Raw genomic sequence first — 25941 nt, forward strand, 5'->3', positions numbered from 1 at the left:
TCTGGCCTCTGCCTGGGATTTACAAAAAAGCCTGGACTTTGGATAGAAAATGTACAGAAAACTAACAAAAGGCATTTTCTGCGTTGTGAGATGTCAACCTAAACATCTTACAGCCCCATTTTGGGAGTGTGGCTCTTTGAGATTTTTCACATCTTGTTCATTGACCTGCTACAGTGATGTGAGAGGCTCCAGGAGGAAATAGAATCTGATGGCAGAATTTGTAAGTGTAAATAAGCATCTTAGGCATGAGAGATCAAGGCCACAAAGTATCCAGAGCCATGATCACAACTATAATTACCTGTAAAGTGGAATACTGGAGAAGAGTTATTTTTGTTATTTCCTTTACCCAAGAGCTAGCAAATCAGAATGGGTGTTCCAGGTTCTGGAGTTCCACCAGGGCAGTTCCATTTTCTATTTAGAATCAGCCTGAGTCTCTCCAGCCTGGTTGATCATTGGGCCATCAGCCCAGGGTCACTGGGAATTCCCTCAAAATCACCTAGGTGTCTTTGAGGTATTTGAGGATGTTCAGAGCAGAATTGTGTTAGACTGACAAGAGTGGTTAATTCTGCTTCTGTCTCAGTGTAAGAGAAATGAGTCATCCTGTGTTTTTTCATCCCCTCATACAAGAGGTATCTTTGGTTGCTACCCAGATGAGAGTTTCTCCAGTTTCCTGTTACTTGGATGATAAAGAAGGAGGAGATCTGGAGACCCAAACAGATAAACTAGTTGCTTCAATTTCATATAGCCATTAAAAAACCATGAAGCAGTCATGGTTCCTACAGTCCAGAAATGTTTAGTCTAGACTAGCAACTGGATAAATAATTATGCATCATATGGTTGGTACAATAAACACATGTGTCCAAAATCTTGGGCTTTATTTAGTCTACTTTGTTTATATTGCGACTTCTGATGTCTACATCTCAAGGCATATTTATGAACAGAAGGATTATTATAATTTTTATTTTGAGACGGAGTCTGTGTCACCCAGGCTGGAGTACAGTGGTGTGATCTTGGCTCACTGCAACTTCTGCCACCCTGGTTCAAGTGATTCTCCTGCTTCAGCCTCCTGAGTAGCTGGCATTACAGGTGCTGGCCATCATGCCCAGCCAATTTTTGCATTTTTAGTAGAGACAGGGTTTCACCATCTTGGTCAGACTGGTCTCAAACTCCTGATGTCGTGATCTACCCGCGTCATCCTCCTGAAGCGCTGGGATTACAGGTGTGAGCCACCACGCCTGGCCATATAATTTCTATTTCTTTTACCTTGCTAAGTGTACATATTTATTTTCTAATAAAATTACCCTAGAAAGGCTGGGCATGGTTGTTCATGCTTGTAATCTCAGCACTTTTGGGGGCTAAGGCAGGTGGATCACAAGGTCAGGAGTTTGAGACCAGCCTGACCAATGTGGTGAAACGCCGTCTCTACTAATAATACAAAAATTAGCTGGGCACGGTGGCACACATCTGTAGTTTCAGCTACTCGGGAGGCTGAGGTAGAAGAATCACTTGAACCCAGGAGGCAGAGCTTGTAGTGAGCTGAAATGGCACCACTGCACTCCAGCCTGTGCAATAGAGTGAGACTTCATCTATTTAAAAAAAAAAAAGTTACCCTAGAAAACCTTAAAGGATTTGTTTAAATTGCGTATTAGTATGTAGCATAAAGTTGACAGGACAGTGGCTAGAAAATATTAAAATTACAGAAATTCTGGGATTTAAGTTTTTCTTTTAGGTAACCTTTGAAAAAAGAAAACTGGTAGTACTGCAGTGGCATAGAGGGAAGAATTCTACATAGAGTCCCCACCCTGCCTCAGACCTGTTCAGATTCACCCTTTTTGGAGGCCTTACTTTGGTCTGACCATACCTTGGAGTCTTTCCTCAGAGAACTGATTAGAAGAGATCAGAGTTTTGGCTGGTGAATCCTGTTGCCTTTCTAGAGCTGGTGTTCACAATTTCTTGAAACCCAAAAACAGATAAATGGGATAAATAACGTATGTATTTTAGGGTCCTAGATTTTAAATGTTCTATTAAAACCAGTGTTTGCAGAGACATTATATTTAGACACTTGTTTTCTATTCCTGCAGATCCAGTAGTTGCTCCATAAGTCACAAAAAAGTAAATATAAAGAGAATAAAATTTTGTCTAAACTACATTAACCTCTTTCTTTCTGTATCTCTTTCATCTGTCTGTATTTAGCTTTTATTCCTTACAATTTAAAAAAAATTGATGACAGAGGAACAGAAGAAGAAATAGAGATTCTGGGCCCTTTTTTGAAATCCTGGAAATTATTAAACCCTTAGTACCAGCTCCCAGGATGTTATGAGAATTAAATCACATAATGTGTTATGCCCAGCACAGTGCTCTGTATCATGCTCTTGAGCACACAGTATCTGTTTAATAAACATTGCATTAGTACATGTGTACATGTTGTTTTTAAAATACAGACTTATTCAGACATTGCTGCCTTCTGTTTCCTCTCCTTGTTTGTACCAGAAGTATTTGGTTGTGACAAGAGTGCTAAGTGTAAGGGATCCTGTGCTGTGCCTGCTTCTCTAACTAATGTAAATAATGCACCAATGGGGAGCAACATCAGCTTTGACAGGGGACTTGTTTAAAACACCCATGCATAGACCCTTTTCAAACCTGCAGAATTACATTACATAAAGTGGGGCCAAAATTACCAAGTGATTTATAAGCTTGTTAAAGCTTGAGAGGCAATGCTTAGCTTAGTGATTATCAGCCCAGGCTTCTCATTAGGATCACATGGCCAATTTGCAGAAATCTCTTGTGCCCTCCCCACAGCTTCTGTTTATTGTTCTGGGTGGAAGCATCCACGTTGTTTTAATGAAGGGCCTCATGTGACTCTAAGGTGAGGCCAGAATCAAGTATGAAGGCTTCAAAATACATTCATGAGAGTTAAATTCCACCTTTGCGCTAAAGGGTGGTCACAGGGCCTATTCTATTTGGGTTTGGTAGGGACAGGTCAGTGTGGTGCATATTTCCATTACTGTGGCAGAAATTGCTGGTGTCTGTGGCAGGGGAGGGCACCTGAGGACAGGAAAGGAGAAACTTATATTTTCATCTTCATGGAGCAGCTCATTGCTCCTGAATCTCTTCTGTTTTAAAGGATAGAAATGGATGGATTTTTCTGTCTTTTTCTGCCAATTGATGCCATGCTAGCTGGTAAACATGTGGCACTGACACCTTTAAAGGCATATTCTCAAGATGCAGGGGTAATTTGTCCAGAGAATCTCATCTGAGAAGGAATTCCAGAGAAGGAGGAGATACAGAAAGAGAAAAAAAAAAAAAGGCTTCAGGTAAACATGCCTCAGCTGAAAAGCTATGTCCACTCTGCCTCCTGGAATGCCATGTATCTAGTACTTGAAAACTTTTACTTCTCTACTTGTGTTTTTCCTCCCTAAGGAGTTTGGTTTAAGTACTTCTTAAAATTCTTATGATAGTCAAACGTGTCTGAAAAATATTTCTTCCCTGTATCCCAGAGCCTTCTCTTCATTCTGTACATCATAACTTATTATACGCCATGCAGATTTATCAACAGGAATTTATGATCTGCAATATTAAAAATGTTCCCTTTGTGGCTGTTGAACATGGAAAGATGTGGATACTCAAGATTTCTATTGGGGAAAACTGTGGTCCTTAGTAAAGATGGAGAAAATATAATGTTGAGGCTCCATTCATGTGTTCCATTAGCTGTATGCTGAACAGGATTAAGGAATTGCTTATTTAGGTCGGGCGTGGTGGCTCATGCCTGTAATCCCAGCACTTTGGGAGGTCAAGGCAGGCAGATCGCCTGAAGTCAGGAATTCGAGACCAACCTGGCCAACATGGTGGAACCCCGTCCCTACTAAAAATATAACAATTAGCCTGGCGTGATGGCAGGCACCTGTAATCCCAGCTACTTGGGAGGCTGAGGGAGGAGAACCACTTGAACCCAGGAGGCGGAGGTTGCAGTGAGCTGAGATCGTGCCATTGCACTCCAGCCTGGGGGACAAGAGTGAGACTTAATCTCAAAAAAAAAAAAAAGAAAAGAAAATTGCTCATTTAAATGTGATGGCATTTATTACCCAGAAATTCTGAAAAAAATTATTAGGAGATACCTGCTTTCTAGGGTGTTAATGAAGCCTGCTTAATATTACTACTAAAAATTACAGAACATAGGAGGTATCTGTATTTTGAGGTTTGCATAAAACTGATGATTCTTTTTGATTACATTCAGATTTTATTTGCTTTTTTTAAAAAGGAATATTTCAATAGTGATGCTGTATTCTTCTGTATGCATTAACACATCATAAAAATTTGTCATAGTGCAGTTAATGGTTAATGATTCACTTGCTTAAATAAGTCTCTGACAGACTTTTTTTTACTATATAGCTAATTATTTTTCTCTTCATTATTAAGTTTCATTATGCAGCTGATGTGAACAAACAATCATATTTAATCTGGCAGCTGTTCTTTTTTCTTTTTTTCTACATATTTTTCTTTGGAAAATTAAGGCTCTTATCTTTGTTTACAGGCCAGAAAAACTGGAAAAAACACAGGCTCTTCCACTTACTGGATGTTTGACAAAATATCCTTCTTGGGCCAAAAACATTGACATTATTGGTTAGCTTGCTAGAAATTCAAAAAATCAGACTTTATTCCAGATCTTCTGGAAGAAAACCCTGCATAACAAGGTCTTCAGCTTATTGTACATATTAAAACATGCCTTTTTCATCTGAAAAATATTCACAACTCATTCCATATGATGTAAGTATAGCACTCAAAAATGTACATGTTTGTGTTCATGCCCTTAATTTTATAGTTTATTTTCTAGAAAAATATATGAACTGATGTTGTGGATCTTATGTTCCTTTATTTTCTCAGAGTTAGAGAATACTTTAGAGAATATTTCTGTGTTGAAAATTATTTTATAGGATAACTTTAGTCAGTCCTATAAGTCAGAACCAGTTATCTTTACTCTCTCATATCACCTTAAGTCAAATTAAAAATTCCGCCCATAACCACTTGGTGAAAATGTGTGTGTGTATATTTTTCAGGGGCCATTGCAATTTAGAGATGTGGCCATAGAATTCTCTCTGGAGGAGTGGCATTGCCTGGACATGGCACAGCGGAATTTATATAGGGATGTGATGTTAGAGAACTACAGAAACCTGGTCTTTCTTGGTGAGAAAAACTTTAATACATAACTCATAATATACACAAATTGTTTTATTTCTCTTTTTTGTAGAATGTTAGTAATTTATTCTTTTTATAAAAGAGTTTCAGATCCAGTTTTTCAAGAAAATCTTCAGAATTTGTTCATTTAGAAAAGAATTACTTTGGTGCCTCATGCCTGTAATCCCAGCACTTTGGGAGGCTGAGGCAGGGGGATTACCTGAGGCCAGGAGTTTGAGACCAGCTGGCCAAAATGCTGAAACCCCAACTCTAATAAAAGTACAAAAAATTAGCTGCGGGCTGTGGCATGCACCTATAATCCCAGGACTCAGGAGGGTGAGGCAGGAGAATCACTTGAACTCAGGAGGTGAAGGTTGCAGTGAGTTGAGATCATGACATTGCACTGCAGCCTGGGCAACAGAGCAAGATTCTGTCTCAAGGAAGAAAAAAAAAAAAAGAAAGAAAAAAATTTCTTCAAGATATTTCATCTTAATACAAACTTTCCACATTTCTGAGGTGAGTTATATTCTTCACTCTAAATTAGTGGTAATTCCAGAAATTTACTGACTTAAAATATTGTAGCTTCCACCTGAAAATCTACTTGCCACCACCAAGTTTTGATTCAGTAGTACCAGGTAGTAAAATTAGGAAACCTACAAATTGAAAGTATTTTCTTTTCTTTTCTTTTTTTTTTTTTGAGACAGAGTCTCACTCTGTTCCCCAGGCTGGAGTGCAGTGGTGCAATCTGGGCTTACTGCAACATCCACCTCCCAAGTTTCTCCTGCCTCAGCCTCCCAAGTATGTGGGACTACAGGCACACATCACTATGCTCGGCTAATTTTTGTATTTTCAGTAGAGATGGGGTTTCACCATGCTGGCCAAGCTGGTCTCAAACTCCTGACCTTAGGATCTGCCTGCCTCGGCCTCCCAAGGTGCTGAGATTACAGGCATGAGCCACTGCACCAGGCAAATTGGAAGTATTTTCTAAATATTTAGAAATCTCTGTTACAAATTTGTATTTTGTTATTAATTTACTAGAATATTTTATCACATCATCTTTCCTGAGCACATTACTAGCTTGTAATTGGAGAATGTGAGCAAGATTCATGTTATTTATTTTTGATAAAACAGGTATTGTTGTCTCAAAGCCAGACCTCATCACCCATCTGGAGCAAGGAAAAAAACCTTCGACTATGAAGAGACATGAGATGGTAGCCAACCCCTCAGGTAGGTGTGAGTGAAAATGAATACAACAGACAACACAGTAAGAAGTCCAAGGTCAAAGAGAAAGCCAGTCCTTAAGGTGTGATTCTGGAAGCTGTGTTCCAAAGGAACTTCTGGGCAGCTGTTTTTTTTGTTTTTTGTTTTTGTTTTTGTTGTTTTAAATTTTGCTGTCACAAAGGGGCATATTGTCTTATGCTTCTAAATTCTCTAAAAATTCTACTTTTCTCTCAGTGAGCTTCCTTCACATTCACAGTGAGAGCCAAAGTCCTCTTCATGGCATATAAGAGACAGCACAATCCAGCTGCTTTTTCATTGTTTTGGGGATACACAAATATCTTCCTAATTTTGAGAAACTGAAACTATTTTTTAGTTTTCTTTGTGTATCTGGTCTGAAATTTGTGAGAGTAGTAGTTTCTGTTGCATTTTTTTTTGTTCATTTTTGTGCACAGTCCATTCTATTTTTATTACTATATAGTCTTGAAATATAGTTTGAAATTGTAAGTACGATATTCTGTTTTCTTCTTTTTCCTCAAGATTGCTTTGGCTATTCAAAGTTTATTTTAGTTTCATGTAAATTTTAGAATTGTATTTTCCATTATTGTAAAAAAAAACACTGCAATTTTAATAGGAAGATTATTGAGTCTATAAATCACTTTGGATAATATGATACTTTAATAATATTTATTTTAATTCATTGACATAAAATATTTTAAAATTAATTTTTATCTTCTAATTTTTTTATTTTGTTATTGTAAACTTTTTTTTACCTCCTTGGTTAATTTTTTTCTCAGGAATTTATTTAATGCTATATTAAATAAGATTTTTTCTTCCTCATCAGATAGTTTGTTTTAAGTGTAAGAAACCATACATATACTTGTGTGTTTAATTTTATATTTTGCTAATTTACTGAGTGTATTTATTAGTTTAGACAGGTTTTAATGTACTGTTTATGGTTTTTTAAATATAAAATTGTGTGATCTACAACCAGCAACTTTTTTTTTTTTTTTTTTTTTTTTTTTTTTGAGAGGGGCTTTCACTCTTTTTGCCCAGGCTAAAGTGCAATGGTGTGATTTTGACTCACTGCAACCTTCGCCTCCTGGGCTCAAGTGGCTCTCCTGCCTCAGCCTCCTGAGTAGCTGGGATTACAGGTGCTCACCACAACACCCAGCTACTTTTTTGTATTTTTTTGGTAGAGACGGTGTTTCACCATGTTGGCAAGGCTGGTCTCAAACTCCTGACCTCAGATGATCTGCCCGCCTCTGCCTCCCAAAATGTTGGGATTACAGCCATGAGCCACCATGCCTGGCTAGATTTTTTAATTTCTGTGAATAATTCTTCTGCCACATACTTCCATTACTACATTCAAATAGAAGCATTGACAATGGACACAATATAGTTTTGTATTGGTGTCTGAATTTGATGGAGTAAACACCTCTTCAAGTTTTCATAAACTGATTTTAGAAGCATTTCCTTAGGGAACTGTGTGGGTTTCTTTTTTCTTTTTCTTTTTTTTTTTCGAGATGGAGTTTTGCTCCTGTTGCCCAAGATGGAGTGCAATGGTGCGATCTCATCTCACCACAACCTCCGCCTCTTGGGTTCCAGTGATTCTCCTGCCTCAGCCTCCCAAGTAGCTGCAAATACAGGCATGCGCCACCATGCCTGGGTAATTTTGTATTTTTAGTAGAGAAGGTGTTTCTCCATGTTGGTCAGGCTGGTCTTGAACTCCTGACCTCAGGCGATCCGCCTGCCTCAGCCTCCCAAATTGCTGGAATTACAGGTGTGAGGCACTGCACCCTGCCCAATTGTGTGGGTTTCTATGTAGGCAGAACTGACCATAAACTTGGCTCAGGTAACTGAAACTGAGTCATAGAACCGCTTCAGGGATCCCAGTAAAGTCCAAAGTCTGCAGGCCTGCCTACATTGTTGTAAATGGGTGCCTTCATCCAGGTCTCTTGAATGTCAGGACCTCTGCCAGACTCTGACTGGGAGGAGTTTGGATTGGTTACAGAGTAAGTTCAGAATTCTCAGTGGGACCAAGTTGGGTGAACCCTATCTGGTCTGTAGCCATGAGTAGGGGTCCTGCAGTTTCCCACCTGACTAAGGGCAGGTTCTCTTCTGAATAGAACACTTCTCAATCTTAAGCTTTAGCAGCATTTCACAACTCCCTCCCTGGATCTCAAATCTCTCTTAGAGGCGTGTATTTTGGAGATGGGGTCTTGCTACATAACCCAGGCTGGTCTCAAAATCCTGGCCTGAAGCAGTTCTCCAACGTTAATGTACCATGTATCTGTCATTACAGGTGTGAGCCATAATGCCTATTTCTCTCATAAAGGCATTTTTGTCAGAGATGGCTGACTTTTTTTTTGCGTAAGGGAATATGAAAATAGGGACTTTTAATCTTTTCATCTTACTGATGTCACTCTCCCTATACATTTTTACTTTCTATTTTCTCTTTCAGATTTGTCTGTAAATTTAGATTCAGATATTTAGGACAATGTGCTAGAATTTGCATGGTATGCCTGAAGTAAATTAGATAACTCATAGGGACCCATATTACTAAAATTAAATTACTTATGAATTTAAGTTTGCTGCAGGCAAAAAGGAATTAAAGGATTTTCATCTTTTTTTTAGCCTATATCTAAATAATAACATAGTTTATTTCTCAATATTTGTTTTACATATCAGAGGGTCTAACCCTATTCTGCAAATTATATAATTTTAAATTTAACAATGTAAGGCTACTCTTTGCTTCTAAAGTTTGATTATAGCTGCTTTATTTTGTGTAAAAATACCATATATTTAAAACATTAAAAGTAACTAGTTTCCTTAAAATGCTAATTTTTAAGTTTCTCATTAGAATCTTCTATTTATAATTATACTGCATATTCTCTGAAATTTTACTGCCACACAGGGCATGCCAATGATTCAAAATACCTGCATTTAGTGAGTACACACTAACAGTTAAATATTTCAGTTACCTAGAAACATTTTTATTTTTTTTGAGATGGAGTCACACTCTGTCACCCAGCCTGCGGTGCAGTGGTGTGATCGTGGCTCACTGCAACTTCCACCTTCCAGGTTCAAGCAATTCTCATGCCTCAGTCTCTCAAGTAGCTGGGGTTACAGGCATGTGTCACCACCCCTGGCAAATTTTTGTATTTTTAGTAGAGACAGGGCTTCACCAAGTTGGCCAGGCTGGTCTTGAACTCCTGACCTCAGGTGATCTGCTTGCCTTGGCCTTCCAAAGTGTTGAGATAACAGTTGTGAGCCACCACACCTGGCCTGACAATTTTTTAATAATACATCAATGTTGCATGCTAGATTTTATGAGTAAACATTTATTATTGTTTTGAAGTTTTATATTAGTGTGTTTTTTCAGTGTAGGTTTTTTTTTTTTGGGATGGAGTCTTGCTCTGTCACCCAGGCTGGAGTGCATTGGCGTGATCTTGGCTCACTGTAACCTCTTCCTCGAGGGCTCAAGTGATTCTTCTGCCTTGACCTCCTGAGTAGCTGGGACTACTGGCGTGCGCCACCATGCCTGGCTAATTTTTGTATTTTTAGAAGAGATGGGGTTTCACCATATTGGCCAGTCTGGTCTGGAACTGGTGACCTCGTGATTTGCACACCTCAGCCTCCCAAAGTACTGGGATTACAGTTATGATCCACTGCACCTGGCCTCAGTGTAGGTTTCTTACCATTAGTTTATTGGGTGTTTTGGTTTTACTTATGTATTATAATTTTAGACAATTTGCAATTCTGCTTGTATACTTTAAGTCAATTTTAGGTTTAAGAGATAAATTATGCATGTCTGTCACAATCAGGTTACATATGTATGTCTGTTTATCTATAAATATGACACCAATTTTAGTTATGGCTTATCTTATACTCTTTCTTAGCTTATTTTCCATGGTAGTTTTATCTTGTCTAAGTAAGTACTCATGGGGATAGTCTTATTTTACCATGTGTTTAGTGATTAATATGTATTTCCTTTCGTGAGAGAAACATTTTTGTGATTTGAAGGTAATTTTCAAAAAAATATGTAATTTTTTTTTCAGTTTTTCTTTAAAAAAAAATTGTTTTAAAAACACATAATGTAAAATTTACCATCTTAAATCTATTGAAGTGTACATTTCAAGGCCAGGCGTGGTGGTGGCTCTGATCTGTAATCCCAGGATTTTGGGAGGCCAAGACAGGAGGATACCTGGAGCCCAAAAGTTTGAGACCAGCCTGGGCAGCATATGGAGACTCTCCTCTATAAAAAAAATTAATAATAGCCAGGCATGGTGGTGTGCAGCTGTGGTCCCAGCTACTTGGGAGATTGAGGGGGAGTCAAAATTGTGCCACTACACTTTAGCTTAGGTGACACAGTGAGACCCCGTCTCAAAAAAAGAGCTGTTCATTTCAGGCATGTTAATTATATTCACAGTGTCATGCAAAAGGCTTCTAGAAACTTTACATCTTGTAAAACTAAAACTCAATGCCCATTAAGTAACAACTGCTCATTTTACACTCTTTCCAGCCCTTGACAGACAAACCTTCCACTTTCTGATTTTATGATTTTGACTACTTCAGATATCTCATATAAGTGGAATCATACAGTATCCATAATTTTGTTACTGGATTAATTCAGGTGGCATAATATTTTCAATGTTCATCTTAAAATGTGACAAGATTGTTCTTTTTAAAGTGGAATAATATTCCATTGTATGTGTATGTTATATTTTTTGATGTGTTTATAAATCAAGAGATATATGGTGGTTTGGCCTTTTGGCTTTTGTGAATACTGGTACAAAATACATGTATTTTCAATTATGTCTTCCAGGTCCTGTGTTGCATATTTTGTTTTTTTGTTGTTGTTTTCTTTCTTTCTTTCTTTCTTTTTCTTTCTTTTTTTTTTTTTTTTTGAGATGGAATCTTGCTCTGTTGCCCAGGCTAAAGTGCAGTGGTGCGATCTCGGCTCACTGCAAGCTCTGCCTTCTGGGTTCAAGTGATTCCCCTACCTCAGCCTCCCAAGTAGCTGGGATTACAGGTGCACGTCACATCGCCAAGGTAATTTTTGTGTTTTTAGTAGAAATGGTATTTCACCATGTTGGCCAGGCTCGTCTCAAACTCCTGACCTCAGGTTATCTGCCCACCTCAACCTCCCAAAGTGCTAGGATTACAGGCTTGAGCTACTGCACCTGGCCTGTGTTACATATTTTAGATATAGATTTATAAATGAGGAATATTTATAACATTTAAAATAATGGCTGTGTCTTTGTTTTCCACCAGCAATCAACATGGATTTTATTTTTATTACACCTAATGAGTGTGAGGCGATTTTGTTGGTATTGTGTTTTTTGTTTTCATTTCTCTACAAATTAGTAATTTTGTGTGTTTTTTCAAATGCTTTTTCCCATTTGTTTATTTTTATGTCTAAGTATTTTATTTAAAATATATTATTGTATCATTCAAGGAAATAATCCAACTTTATTTTGTCAGTGTTGACATTCAGTTTTCAACATCATTTTTTGAAGAGATTATTTCTCTCTATTTTGTATGCATGGCAACTCTGTGGAAGATCATTTGATCATATACAGAACGGTTTATTTCTGAGCTCTCTATTCTGTTCTTTTATCTGTTTGTCTTTGTGTATCACATTGTTTAAGTTCCATAGCTTTTAACTGTAGGTTGTATTGACATCTTTGAAAAATAAAATTTGTTGCCCCCTGAGCAAGAATATGTTGAAGAGTGTGTTTCATATTCACATATTTGTGAATCTGCCAGTTATAATCTGCAATATAAATCCTCAATGTTGGGTGTGGGACCTGGTGGGACATATTTGGGTCATGAGGGTGAATTTCTCATGAATGGCTTGGTACATACTCTTGGCAACCAAAAAGATTAGACTCTATCAATTCAAATAAGAGCTGGTTCATTAAAAGAACATGGCTTCTTCACCTCACACTTGCTCTGTCTCTTACCATATAATATATCCAGTTATTCCTTACCTTCCACCATGATTTTAAGCTTCCTGAAATCCTCATTAGAAGCACATGCTGACACACACACTTCTTGTACAGTCTGCTGAGCTGTGAGCCAAATAAACCTTTTTTCTTTATAAATTATGCACTCTCAAGTATTGCTCTATATGCAAAATAATTAATATGGTCTATAATATTGTCACAGTTTTCTCTTTCTTAGTTTTTATCTGAATTTTCTATTTATTAATTGCAAATGGGTTCTTGCTGTCTACAATTATTATGTTGCTATGTATGCCTTGCTTCACTTTTGTCAATATTTGCTTTATATATTTTGGAGCCCTGATGTTATATACACATATACATATAGATAGATAAATATTATAGTTATAGATTCCTGCTAAATCAATTCACTTTACCATAATATAATATCAGTCATTGTCCCATGGTCGTACTTGACTTAAAGCATATTCTGTCTAATATAATTATGACCACCTTACTCAATTGTGGTTACTATTTTCATGGTACATAACTTTTTTTCATTCTGTTACTTTCACCCTATTTGACTCAATGCTAAAATGAGTCTCTTGTAGGGAGCATAGTGTATGCTTTTTTAAAAACCACTCAGGCATTCTATATCTTTTTAAAATATTTTCATTATGCATATATTCATTTATTTTTTATTTTATTTTATTTTATTTTATTTTATTTTTTGAGATGGAGTTTCACTATTGTTACCCAGGCTGGAGTGCAATGGTGCAATCTCAGCTCACTGCAATCTTCACCTCCTGGGTTCAAGCGATTCTCCTGCCTCAGCCTTCCAAGTAGCTGGGATTACAGGCACATGCCACCACACCTGGCTAATTTTTTGCATTTTTAGTAGAGATGGGGTTTTCCCATGATGGCCAGGCTCATCTTGAACTCCTGACCTCAGGTAACCTGCCCACCTTGGCCTCCCAAAGTATTGGAATTACAGGTGTGAGCCACTGCGTCCGGCCTCATGTATTTTTGAGATAGGGTCTCACTCTGTCAACCAGGCTGTTTGCATGGCTCACGGCTGCTCGAACCTCCCAAACTCAGATGATCCTCTCATTTCAGCCTCTCAAGTAGCTGGGTTACATGAATGTGCCCTCACACCCAGCTAGCTTTTTTTGTATTTTTCATAGAGACAGAGTTTTGCCATGTTGCCCAGGCTGATCTTGAACTTTTGGGATCAAGTAATCGGCCCACCTTGGCCATCCAAAGTCCTAAGATTACATTTCAAAGATTACATTTCATTTCATTAAGTAGTTTAATGAGAGTCCTGTATTTTTGTATCTACTGAATGATTTGGTGACAGAAATTTGCATTGCTTTTACTATTAGCTTTCAGTAACAATGCAGTAATTATGCAAAAGCTAATATATGTGCTGCCTTCTGTTTTATTAGTTTACTTTTTCACCTTTATACTCATAACATTATTTTAATTCTGTAGCTTTTTGATGTGTTTTGAAATCAGAAATGGTAATGCCTCCAACATTGTTCCTTTTTGGTAGATTGTTGGGTACTTTATTGTCTCTTTAGATTCCATATACTTTTGGATTTGCTGTTTTTATTTCTTCAAAAATGCAATGAGACATTTGAAAAACATTGAATTAAATCTGTAGATTAAATTGAGCAGTACAGACATCTTCACAATATTATTTCTTTTTCAGTTTGTTTTTGAGGTGGAGTTAAAATCACTCACCTCGACCTCCCAAAGTGCTGGGATTACAGGTGTGAGTCACTGCACACAGCCCAGTTTTCTGAACAAGTGCATGCTCAAGAGTGTGTTTTCTCATTTCCATATATTTGTAAATTTATCAATTATTTATATTATTGTTTTATACTCTAATTCCATTTTTGTCATAGAAAGTAATCTATAAAATTTCAGTTTTAAAAAATGTGTTAAGGCTTCATTTTTGGCCTAACTTGTGGTCTATATAGGAGAATGCTGTATGAGCTATTGAGAAGGCTGTGTATCCTGATGTTGTTGAGGAGTGTTCTCTATACCTTCATTAGAAATAATTGTTTTTTACTGCCTTCTAGTCCTCTGTTCCCTTATTAATATTCTGTCTTGTTTTATTATTACAGAAAATGAAGTATTGAAATATCCTACTATAATTATATTGCTCTCTGTGTGTATTCAATTTTGTATTTGCTTTATATATTTGAAACTCTAATCTGAGACACACACATGCAAATACATACATGTATAAACAAATTTGTCATAGATTCGCAGTGAAAGAATACATATATTGTTTAAAGCCCTTCTTTGTCTTCTTGAAGTTTTGACTTAAAGTACATTTTATAAAATATGACATTTTCTTACTTAAGATGCAGCTTGTGTAATATTATTTTGAGCTCTTTTGCTTAATATTTACATGAAATTTCTACTTCCATCTTGCCACTTTCGGTCTTTTTTTATCATTAGATCTCAATTGACTCTTGTAAAAAGGCAAGTTGAATCTTGATTTTTAAAATTTTTTAATAAACCTTTTTATTTAAAGTATGTCTCTTGATTTGGAGAGATAATTATATATATTTAAATAGTTTTCTGCAAAAGAAAAACTTATGTTATTTTATTGTTTTATTTTATTCTTGTGTCTTTGTCTCTCATTTTCTCTGTCTTTTTTTTTATTTTTGTATTGACATGCTTTCAGTTTCTTTCTTATTTTCTTTTGTGTATCTGTACAGACATTTTCTAAGTGGTACCTTCTGGGATTACATAAAACCTCTAAAAGATCCAACAATATATTTAAATGTGGTAAAAAATCAACTTCAGTTTCATACAAAAATTTTTCATCATTACATCTGCCTTCTATTTTGTTATTGAGTTTGCCAATTATATTTTTTATGTTTGTATATTCATTAACATGTTTATAATAATTTCTATAGTTTTTATCTTTTAAATTTTAGAGAACAATTAAAAATGTTTTCTGCACCATTATGATAATGTTAAGAAATTCCATTTTTGTGTATGTGCATATCTTTCCCAGAAAGTTACATATTTTCATATGATTATGGGTTGTTTTCTTTCACTATGTTATTTTCAGTGGAGGAAACTCACCATCTTTGATATGTCAGACATATGCAGTGGCAATATACATTCTCAGGATTTGGTTATTTTGGAAGTGCTTCCTTCTATTTGGTAGTAAAATTGTGGTGATGCTATTATTCTCACTTGACAGCTTTTTTAAAATTATTATTTTAACTTTAACAATATCACAGTTTCCTTCTCACTTGCAAAAATTTTTTTGATAAATTCACTTGTTATATCATGAGACTATGCTTATAAATGACACATCATTTTTATCTTACAGCTCCCAAAATTCTCTTATCTGTGATTTTTGAAATTTTGCTTATTATGTGTGTTTGTTATAAATATCTTGGTGTGTACATTTTTAAAGAAATTTTCCAATTATGTTTTGTATTTTTATATGCACGATTTTTGTTTTTTGCTATTTAAATGTTTCTGGTTGTTATTCTCATTTTTCTGATCTTCAGTAGTTGCCTGTGTTCCTGTTTAACTTACTGAATATTATTCAATTTATTTTATTTTATTTTATTTATTTTATTATTATTTTCTGAGACAGAGTCTGTCTCTGTCACCTCAACTGGAGTGCAGTGGTGCAGGCTCACTGCAACCTCCATCTCCCAGGTTCAAGCAATTCTCTTGCCTCAGCCTCCTCAGTAGCTGGGATTATAGGTGCTCACAACCACACTTGGCTATTTTTTTATATTTTTAGTAGAGATAAGGTTTCACCATGTTGGCCAGGCTAATCTTGAACCTCTGACCTCAAATGATCCATCCACCTTGGCCTCTCAAAGTGCTGGGATTACAGGTGTAAGCCATCCTGCCCACCCTATTTTATTATATTTTTGAGACAGGCTTCCTCTGTTGTCCAGGCTGTAGTGCAGAGGTACAATCTTCACTCACTGATGGGGCCATGTTGCTCTAATATTTTGTATTCATTGTAATCTTTGATTGAGCTTTGGACATTAACAAAAAGCTACCTGTTAGAATCTTTAAGATATAACTTTATTCTGGCATAGTCTGAAATCAATTGTCATGGCTAGAGATTTTGGGAATTTCTCAAACATGTTTTTAGGTTGTGTCTTGTCTAAAATTTTGTGTTTATTGTTTAGTTAAATTGGCTTATTCATATTTCTTCTTAATAATCAGTAATCACTTGCTAGACTTATTCCCTGTTTGGGGTAGGGCAGTATCTCTGCTTCTGTGACATTTATGTTTAGACTCAGCAGACTCAAACTGTTAATCCAACTTATATCGTCATTTCCTTCAGCATTTTATGTCATGGGAGACATTTACCAGTGTCTAGAAAAGCCCCTAAAAGCCAAAAATTAAGATGTATGTGCCAATATTTTTCCTGTTTTTTAAAAGAAACCAGGATTTGGCAGTTTACATTTGTGTGTGTATGTGTGTGTGTGAGAGAGAGAGAGAGAGAGAGTCTTGCCTTGTTACCTATGCTGTAGTTCAGAGGCATGATCTTGGTCACTACAATAGCTGCCATTACAGAGTCTCACTCTGTCACCCAGGCTGGAGTGCAGTGGTATGATGTCAGCTTACTGCAACCTCTGCCTCCTGGGTTCAAGCAATTCTCTGCCTCAGCCTCCTGAGTAGCTGAGATTACAAGTGCCTGCACCATGCCTGTCTAGTTTTTTGTGTTTTTAGTAGAGATGGGTTCTCACCATCTTGGCCAGGCTGCCTTTGAACTCCTGACCTCATGATCAACCCATGTCAGCCTCCCAAAGTGCTGAGATTACTGGTGTGAGCCATCACGCCTGACCAGCAATTTACTTTTAAAGGCACAATGTTATACTGGAGAGCAGGAAGAGCTCTGTTGGGTATAAGTAACAGACTTTTTTATTTCTTCTATGTGGCTCTTTGCATTGTACTCACCTTGGGCCCTTCATACACTTAACTCATTTATAAATTTTTTACAAATGTATTTTGGGCAGTATGTTTTTGTTACATTTATATGTCCAGGAAGAAATTACAGCTTGTGATATTTTGCTACGTCATCTTGTTTATGTAGTTTGTATAATTTTATAGGTTAGATTTGTAAAGTATATTTATCTGAGTCTAGCAAGTGAAGTGTGTTTTTATGGTTTCTTTCAGTTTTGTGTTCTCATTTTAACCAAGACCTTTGGCCAGAGCACAGCATAAAAGATTCTTTCCAAAAACTGATACTGAGAAGACATAAAAAATGTGGACATGATAATTTGCAGTTAAAAAAAGGCTGTGAAAGTGTGGATAAGTGTAAAGTGCACAAAAGAGGTTATAATGGACTTAACCAATGTTTGACAACTACCCAAAGCAAAATGTTTCAATGTGATAAACATGGGAAAGTCTTTCATCAATTTTCAAATACAAACAGACATAAGACAAGACATACTGGAAAAAACCCTTTCAAATTTACAGAATGTGGCAAAGCTTTTAACCAGTCCTCAACCCTTACTACACATAAGAAAATTCATACTGGAGAGAAACCCTATAAATGTATAGAATGTGGCAAAGCCTTCAACCGGTCCTCACACCTTACTACACATAAGATAATTCATACTGGAGAGAAACGGTACAAATGTGAAGACTGTGGCAAAGCCTTTAACCGCTCCTCTAACCTTACTACACATAAGAAAATTCATACTGGAGAGAAACCCTACAAATGTGAAGAATGTGGCAAGGCCTTTAAGCGCTCCTCTATCCTTACTACACATAAGAGAATTCATACTGGAGAGAAACCCTACAAATGTGAAGAATGTGGCAAAGTTTTTAAGTACCTTTCTTCCCTTTCTACACATAAGATAATTCATACTGGAGAGAAACCCTACAAATGTGAAGAATGTGGCAAAGCCTTCAATTGGTCCTCACACCTTACTACACATAAGAGAATTCATACTGGAGAGAAACCCTACAAATGTGAAGAATGTGGCAAAGGCTTTAAGTACTCCTCTACCCTTACTAAACATAAAATAATCCATACTGGAGAGAAACCCTACAAATGTGAAGAATGTGGTGAAGCCTTTAAGTACTCCTGTTCCCTTACTGCACATAAGATAATTCATACTGGAAAGAAACCTTACAAATGTGAAGAATGTGGCAAAGTGTTTAAGCACTCCTCTCCCCTTTCTAAACATAAGAGAATTCATACTGGAGAGAAACCCTACAAATGTGAAGAATGTGGCAAAGCCTTCAGTCGGTCCTCTATTCTTACTACACATAAGATAATTCACACTGGAGAGAAACCCTACGAATGTGAAGACTGTGGCAAAGCCTTTAACCGCTCCTCTAACCTTACTAAACACAAGAAAATTCATACTGGAGAGAAGCCTTACAAATGTGAAGAATGTGGCAAGGCCTTTAAGTGCTCCTCTATTCTTACTACACATAAGAGAATTCATACTGCAGATAAACCCTACAAATGTGAAGAATGTGGCAAAGACTTTAAGTACTCCTCTACCCTTACTAGACATAAGAGAATTCATACTGGAGAGAAACCCTACAAATGTGAAGAATGTGGCAAAGCTTTTAATCATCCCGCAACCCTTTTTTCACATAAGAAAATTCATACTGGAGGGAAACCACACAAGTGCAATAAATGTGGCAAAGCCTTTATTTCATCCTCAAACCTTAGTAGACATGAGATAATTCATATGGGAGGGAATCCCTACAAATGTGAAAATGTGGCAAAGCCTTAGACACTCCTCTGCCCTTATTAGACATAAGATAATTCATACTGGAGAGAAACCCTATGAGTTTGATGAATGTGGGAAAGCCTTTAACCAGCTATCAACTTTTACTAAATATGAGAATTTATGGAACACAAACACTACAAATATAAAGAATGTGACAAAGCTTTTAGGAAGTTCTCAACCCTTATTACACATAATTCATACTGGATAGAAACCCTACATCTGTGAAGAATGTGGCATAGCCTATAACAATTTTCAATCAATTCTTTTTTTTTTTTTTGAGATGAAGTTTCATGCTTGTCACCCAAGCTGGAATACAATGTGATGATCTCGGATCACTGAAACCTCTGCCTCCCGGGTTCAAGCCATTTTCCTGCCTCAGCTTGTCTAGTAGATGAGATTATGGGGGGTGGAGCCAAGATGGCTGAATAGGTACAGCTCCTGTCTACAGCTCCCAGCCTGAGTGACGCAGAAGATGGGTGATTTCTGCATTTCCGTCTGACGTACCAGGTTCATCTCACTAGGGAGTGCCAGACAGTGGCTGCAGGACAGTGGGTGCAGTGCACTGTGCATGAGCCAAAGCAGGGCGAGGCATTGCCTCACTCACGAAGCGCAAGGGGTCAGGGAGTTCCCTTTCCTAATCAAAGAAAGGGGTGACAGATGGCACCTGGAAAATCGGGTCACTCCCACCCTAATACTGCGCAATTCCAATGGGCTTAAAAAATGGCACACCAGATTATATCCTGCACCTGGCTCAGAGGGTCCTATGCCCATGGAGTCTCACTGATTGCTAGCACAGCAGTCTGAGATCAAACTGCAAGGCAGCAGCGAGGCTGGGGGAGGAGCACCTGCCATTGCCCAGGCTTGCTTAGGTAAAGCAGCTGGGAAGCTAGAACTGGGTGGAGCCCACCACAGCTCGAGGAGGCCTGCCTGCCTCTGTAGGCTCCACCTCTGGGGGCAGGGCACAGACAAAAAGACAGCAGTAACCTCTGCAGACTTAAACGTCCCTGTCTGACAGCTTTGAAGAGAGTAGTGGTTCTCCCAGCACACAGCTGGAGATCTGAGAACGGGCAGACTGCCTCCTCAAGTGGGTCTCTGACCCCTGAGCAGCCTAACTGGGAGGCACCCCCCAGTAGGGGCAGACTGACACTTCACACGGCTGGGTACTCCTCACACAAAACTTCCAGAGGACCGATCAGGCAGCAGCGTTTGCGGTTCATAAAAATCCGCTGTTCTACAGCCACTGATGCTGATACCCAGGCAAACAGGGTCTGGAGTGGACCTCTAGCAAACTCCAACAGACCTGCAGCTGAGGGTCCTGTCTGTTAGAAGGAAAACTAACGAACAGAAAGGACATCCACACCAAAAACCCATCTGTACATCACCATCATCAAAGACCAAAAGTAGATAAAACCACAAAGATGGGGAAAAAACAGAGCAGAAAAACTGGAAACTCTAAAAACCAGAGCACCTCTCCTCCTCCAAAGGAACGCAGTTCCCCACCAGCAACAGAACAAAGCTGGATGGAGAATGACTTTGATGAGTTGAGAGAAGAAGGCTTCAGACAAACTACTCCGAGCTACAGGAGGAAATTCAAACCAAAGGCAAAGAAGTTAAAAACTTTGAAAAAAAATTAGACGAATGTATAACTAGAATAACCAATGCAGAGAAATGCTTAAAGGATCTGATGGAGCTGAAAGCCAAGGCTCAAGAACTACGTGAAGAATGCAGAAGCCTCAGGAGCCAATGCGATCAACTGGAAGAAAGGGTATCAGTGATTGAAGATCAAATGAATGAGATGAAGTGAGAAGGGAAGTTTAGAGAAAAAAAATTAAAAAGAAACAAAGTCTCCAAGAAATATGGGACTATGTGAATAGACCAAATCTACCTCTGATTGGTGTACCTGAAAGTGAGGGGGAGAATGGAACCAAGTTGGAAAACACTCTGCAGGATATTATCCAGGAGAAATTCCCCAATCTAGCAAGGCAGGCCGACATTCAGATTCAGGAAATACAGAGAACGCCACAAAGATACTCCTCGAGAAGAGCAACTCCGAGACACATAATTGTCAGATTCACCAAAGTTGAAATGAAGGAAAAAATGTTAAGGGCAGCCAGAGAGAAAGGTCGGGTTACCCACAAAGGGAAGCCCATCAGACTAACAGCTGACCTCTCGGCAGAAACTCTATAAGCCAGAAGAGAGTGGGGGCCAATATTCAACATTCTTAAGGAAAAGAATTTTCAACCCAGAATTTCATATCCAGCCAAACCAAGCTTCATAAGTGAAGGAGAAATAAAACACTTTACAGACAAGCAAATGCTGAGAGATTTTGTCACCACCAGGCCTGCCCTAAAAGAGCTCCTGAAGGAAGCACTAAACATGGAAAGGAACAACTGATACCAGCCGCTGCAAAATCATGCCAAAATGTAAAGACCATCGAGACTAGGAAGAAACTGCATGAACTAATGAGCAAAATAACCAGCTAACATCATAATGACAGGATCAAATTCTCACATAACAATATTAGCTTTAAATGTAAATGGGCTAAATGCTCCAATTAAAAGACACAGACTGGCAAATTGGATAAAGAGTCAAGACCCATCAGTGTGCTGTATTCAGGAAACCCATCTCACTTGCAGAGACACACATAGGCTCAAAATAAAAGGATGGAGGAAGATCTACAAAGCAAATGGAAAACAAAAAAAAAGGCAGGGGTTGCAATCCTAGTCTCTGATAAAACAGAATTTAAACCAACAAAGATCAAAAGAGACAAGGCCATTACATAATGGTAAATGGATCAATTCAACAAGAAGAGATAACTATCCTAAATATATATGCACCCAATACAGGAGCACCCAGATTCATAAAGCAAGTCCTGAGTGACCTACAAAGAGACTTACACTCCCACACAATAATAATGGGAGACTTTAACACCCCACTGTCAACATTAGACAGATCAATGAGACAGAAAGTTAACAAGGATATCCAGGAATTGAACACAGCTCTGCACCAAGCGGACCTAATAGACATCTACAGAACTCTCCACCCCAAATTAACAGAATAAACATTTTTTTCAGCACCACACCACATCTATTCCAAAATTGACCACATAGTTGGAAGTAAAGCACTCCTCAGCAAATGTAAAGGAACAGAAATTATAATAAACTCTCAGACCACAGTGCAATCAAACTAGAACTCAGGATTAAGAAACTCACTCAAAACTGCTCAACTACATGGAAACTGAACAACCTGCTCCTGAATGACTACTGTGTACATAACGAAAAGAAGGCAGGAATAAAGATGTTCTTTGAAACCAAGGAGAACAAAGACACAACATGCCAGAATCTCTGGGACACATTCAAAGCAGTATGTAGAGGGAAATTTATAGCACTAAATGCCCACAAGAGAAAGCAGGAAAGATCCAAAATTAACACCCTAACATCACAATTAAAAGAACTAGAAATGCAAGAGCAAACACAGTCAAAAACTAGCAGAAGGCAAGAAATAACTAAAATCAGAGCAGAACTCAAGGAAATAGAGACACAAAAAACCCTTCAAAAAATTAATGAATCCAGGAGCTGGTTTTTTGAAAGGATCAACAAAATTGATAGACCGCTAGCAAGACTAATGAAGAAAAGAGAGAAGAATCAAATAGATGCAATAAAAAATGATAAAGGGAATATCATCACTGATCCCACAGAAATACAAACTACCATCAGAGAATTCTACAAACACCTCTATGCAAATAAACTAGAAAATCTAGAAGAAATGGATAAATTCCTCAACACATACACCCTCCCAAGACTAAACCAGGAAGAAGTTGAATCTCTGAATAGACCAATAACAGCCTCTGGGGTTGAGGTGATAATCAATAGCTTACCAACCAAAAAGAGTCCAGGACCAGATGGATTCACAGCCGAATTCTACCAGAGGTACAAGGAGGAGCTGGTACTATTCCTTCTGAAACTATTCCAATCAATAGGAAAAGAGGGAATCCTCCCTAACTCATTTTATGAGGCCAGCATCTTCCTGATACCAAAGCTGGGCAGAGACACAACCAAAAAAGAGAATTTGAGACCAATATCCTTGATGAACATTGACGTGAAAATCCTCAATAAAATACTGGCAAACTGAATCCAGCAGCACATCAAAAAGCTTATCCACCATGATCAAGTGGGCTTCATCCCTGGGATGCAAGGCTGGTTCAACATACACAAATCAATAAATGTAATCCAGCATATAAACAGAACCAAAGACAGAAACCACATGATTATCTCAATAGATGCAGAAAAGGCCTTTGACAAAATTCAACAACACTTCATACTAAAAACTCTCAATAAATTAGGTATTGATGGGATGTATCTCAAAATAATAAGAACTATCTATGACAAGCCCACAGCCAACATCATACTGAATGGGCAAAAACTGGAAGCATTCCCTTTGAAAACTGGCACAAGACAGGGATGCCCTCTCTCACCACTCCTATTCAACATAGTGTTGGAAGTTCTGGCCAGGGCAATTAGGCAGGAGAAGGAAATAAAGGGTATTCAATTAGGAAAAGAGGAAGTCAAATTGTCCCCGTTTGCAGATGACATGATTGTATATCTAGAAAACCCCATTGTCTCAGCCCAAAATCTCCTTAACTGATAGGCAACTTCAGCGAAGTCTCAGGATACAAAATCAATGTACAAAAATCACAAGCATTCTTATACACCAACAACAGACAAAGAGAGAGCCAAGTCATGAGTGAACTCCCATTCACAGTTGCTTCAAAGAGAATAAAATACCTAGGAATCCAACTTACAAGGGATGTGAAGGACCTCTTCAAGGAGAACTACAAACCACTGCTCAATGAAATAAAAGAGGATACAAAGAAATGGAAGAACATTCCATGCTCATGGGTAGGAAGAATCAATATCATTAAAATGGCCCATACTGCCCAAGGTAATTTATAGATTCAATGCCATCCCCATCAAGCTACCAATGACTTTCTTCACAGAATTGAAAAACACTACTTTAAAGTTCATATGGAACCAAAAAAGAGCCCACATTGCCAAGTCAATCCTAAGCCAAAAGAATAAAGCCGGAGGCATCACGCTACCTGACTTCAAACTATGCTACAAGGCTACAGTAACCAAAACAGCATTGTACTGGTACCAAAACAGAGATATAGATCAATAGAACAGAACAGAGCCCTCAGAAATAATGCCGCATATCTACAACTATCTGACCTTTGACAAACCTGACAAAAACAAGCAATGGGGAAAGGATTCCCTATTTAATAAATGGTGCTGGGAAAACTGTCTAGCCATATGTAGAAAGCTGAAACTGGATCCCTTCCTTACAGCTTATACAAAAATTAATTCAAGATGGATTAAAGACTTACATGTTAGACCTAAAACCATAAAAACCCTAGAAGAAAACCTAGGCAATACCATTCAGGACATAGGCATGGGCAAGGACTTCATGTCTAAAACACCAAAAGCAATGGCAACAAAAGCCAAAATTGACAAATGGGATCTAATTAAACTCAAGAGCTTCTGCACAGCAAAAGAAACTACCATCAGAGTCAACAGGCAACCTACAAAATTGAAGAAAATTTTCGCAACCTACTCATCTGACAAAGGGCTAATATCCAGAATCTACAATGAACTCAAACAAATTTACAGGAACAAACAACCCCATCAAAAAGTCGGCAAAGGACATGAACAGACACTTCTCAAAAGAAGACATTTATGCAGCCAAAAGACACATGAAAAAATGCTCACCATCACTGGCCATCAGAGAAATGCAAATCAAAACCACAATGAGATACCATCTCACACCAGTTAGAATGGCAATCATTAAAAAGTCAGGAAACAACAGGTGCTGGAGAGGATGTGGAGAAATAGGAACACTTTCACACCGTTGGTGGGACTGTAAACTAGTTCAACCATTGTGGAAGTCAGTGTGGCGATTCCTCAGGGAGCTAGAACTAGAAATACCATTTGACCCAGCCATCCCATTACTGGGTATATACCCAAAGGACTATAAATCATGCTGCTATAAAGACACATGCACACATATGTTTATTGTGGCACTATTCACAATAGCAAAGACTTGGAACCAACCCAAATGTCCAACAATGATAGACTGGATTAAGAAAATGTGGCACATATACACCCTGGAATACTATGCAGTCATAAAAATGATGAGTTCATGTCCTTTGTAGGGACATGGATGAAACTGGAAATCATCATTCTCAGCAAACTATCGCAAGGACAGAAAACCAAACACTGCATGTTCTCACTCATAGGTGTGAATTGCACAATGAGAACACATGGACACAGGAAGGGGAACATCACACTCCGGGGACTGTTGTGGGTTGGGGGGAGGGGGAAGGGATAGCATTAGGAGATATACCTAATGCTAAATGATGAGTTAATGGGTGCAGTACACCAACATGGCACATGTATACATATGTAAGAAACCTGCACATTGTGCACATGTACCCTAAAACTTAAAGTACAATAATAATAAAATAATTAAAAAAGATTACAAGTGCCTACCACCATGCCCAGCTTATTTTCATATTTTTAGTAGACATGCAATTTTATCATGTTTTTCAGGGTGGTCTCAAACTCCTGACCTCAGGCGATCCACCTGCTTTGGCCTCCTAAAGTGCTGGAATTACAGGCATGAACCATGATGCCTGGCCACCATTTCTTAATTCTTAAGAGATTTGGTGATAATTCCTGCTGAAAAAGAACTCTACAAACCTAAAAAACATGTGACAGTGCTTTTACCAACACCTCCAAATTCTCTATATATAACAATAATTATTATGGTGTGAAACCCTAGAATTATATATA

At 37.9% G+C, this 25941-nt stretch overlaps 1 protein-coding gene across 1 annotated transcript in view; it reads left to right on the top strand.

Annotated features, from left to right (window-relative positions):
• LOC100989442 (putative zinc finger protein 66) overlaps positions 1-25624 on the top strand; it is a 36982-nt gene extending 11358 nt beyond the window's left edge. Inside the window, 4 exon segments of the mRNA XM_008955513.6 lie at positions 5055-5181; positions 6304-6399; positions 17517-19089; positions 19091-25624. Coding sequence (XP_008953761.3) covers positions 5055-5181; positions 6304-6399; positions 17517-19089; positions 19091-19301 — 2007 coding nt within the window. The 3' untranslated portion in view covers positions 19302-25624.
• Positions 25625-25941: the final 317 nt, after the last annotated feature.

This window comes from Pan paniscus, chromosome 20, assembly GCF_029289425.2.
Source record: "Pan paniscus chromosome 20, NHGRI_mPanPan1-v2.0_pri, whole genome shotgun sequence".
NCBI classification, from domain to species: domain Eukaryota; kingdom Metazoa; phylum Chordata; class Mammalia; order Primates; family Hominidae; genus Pan; species Pan paniscus.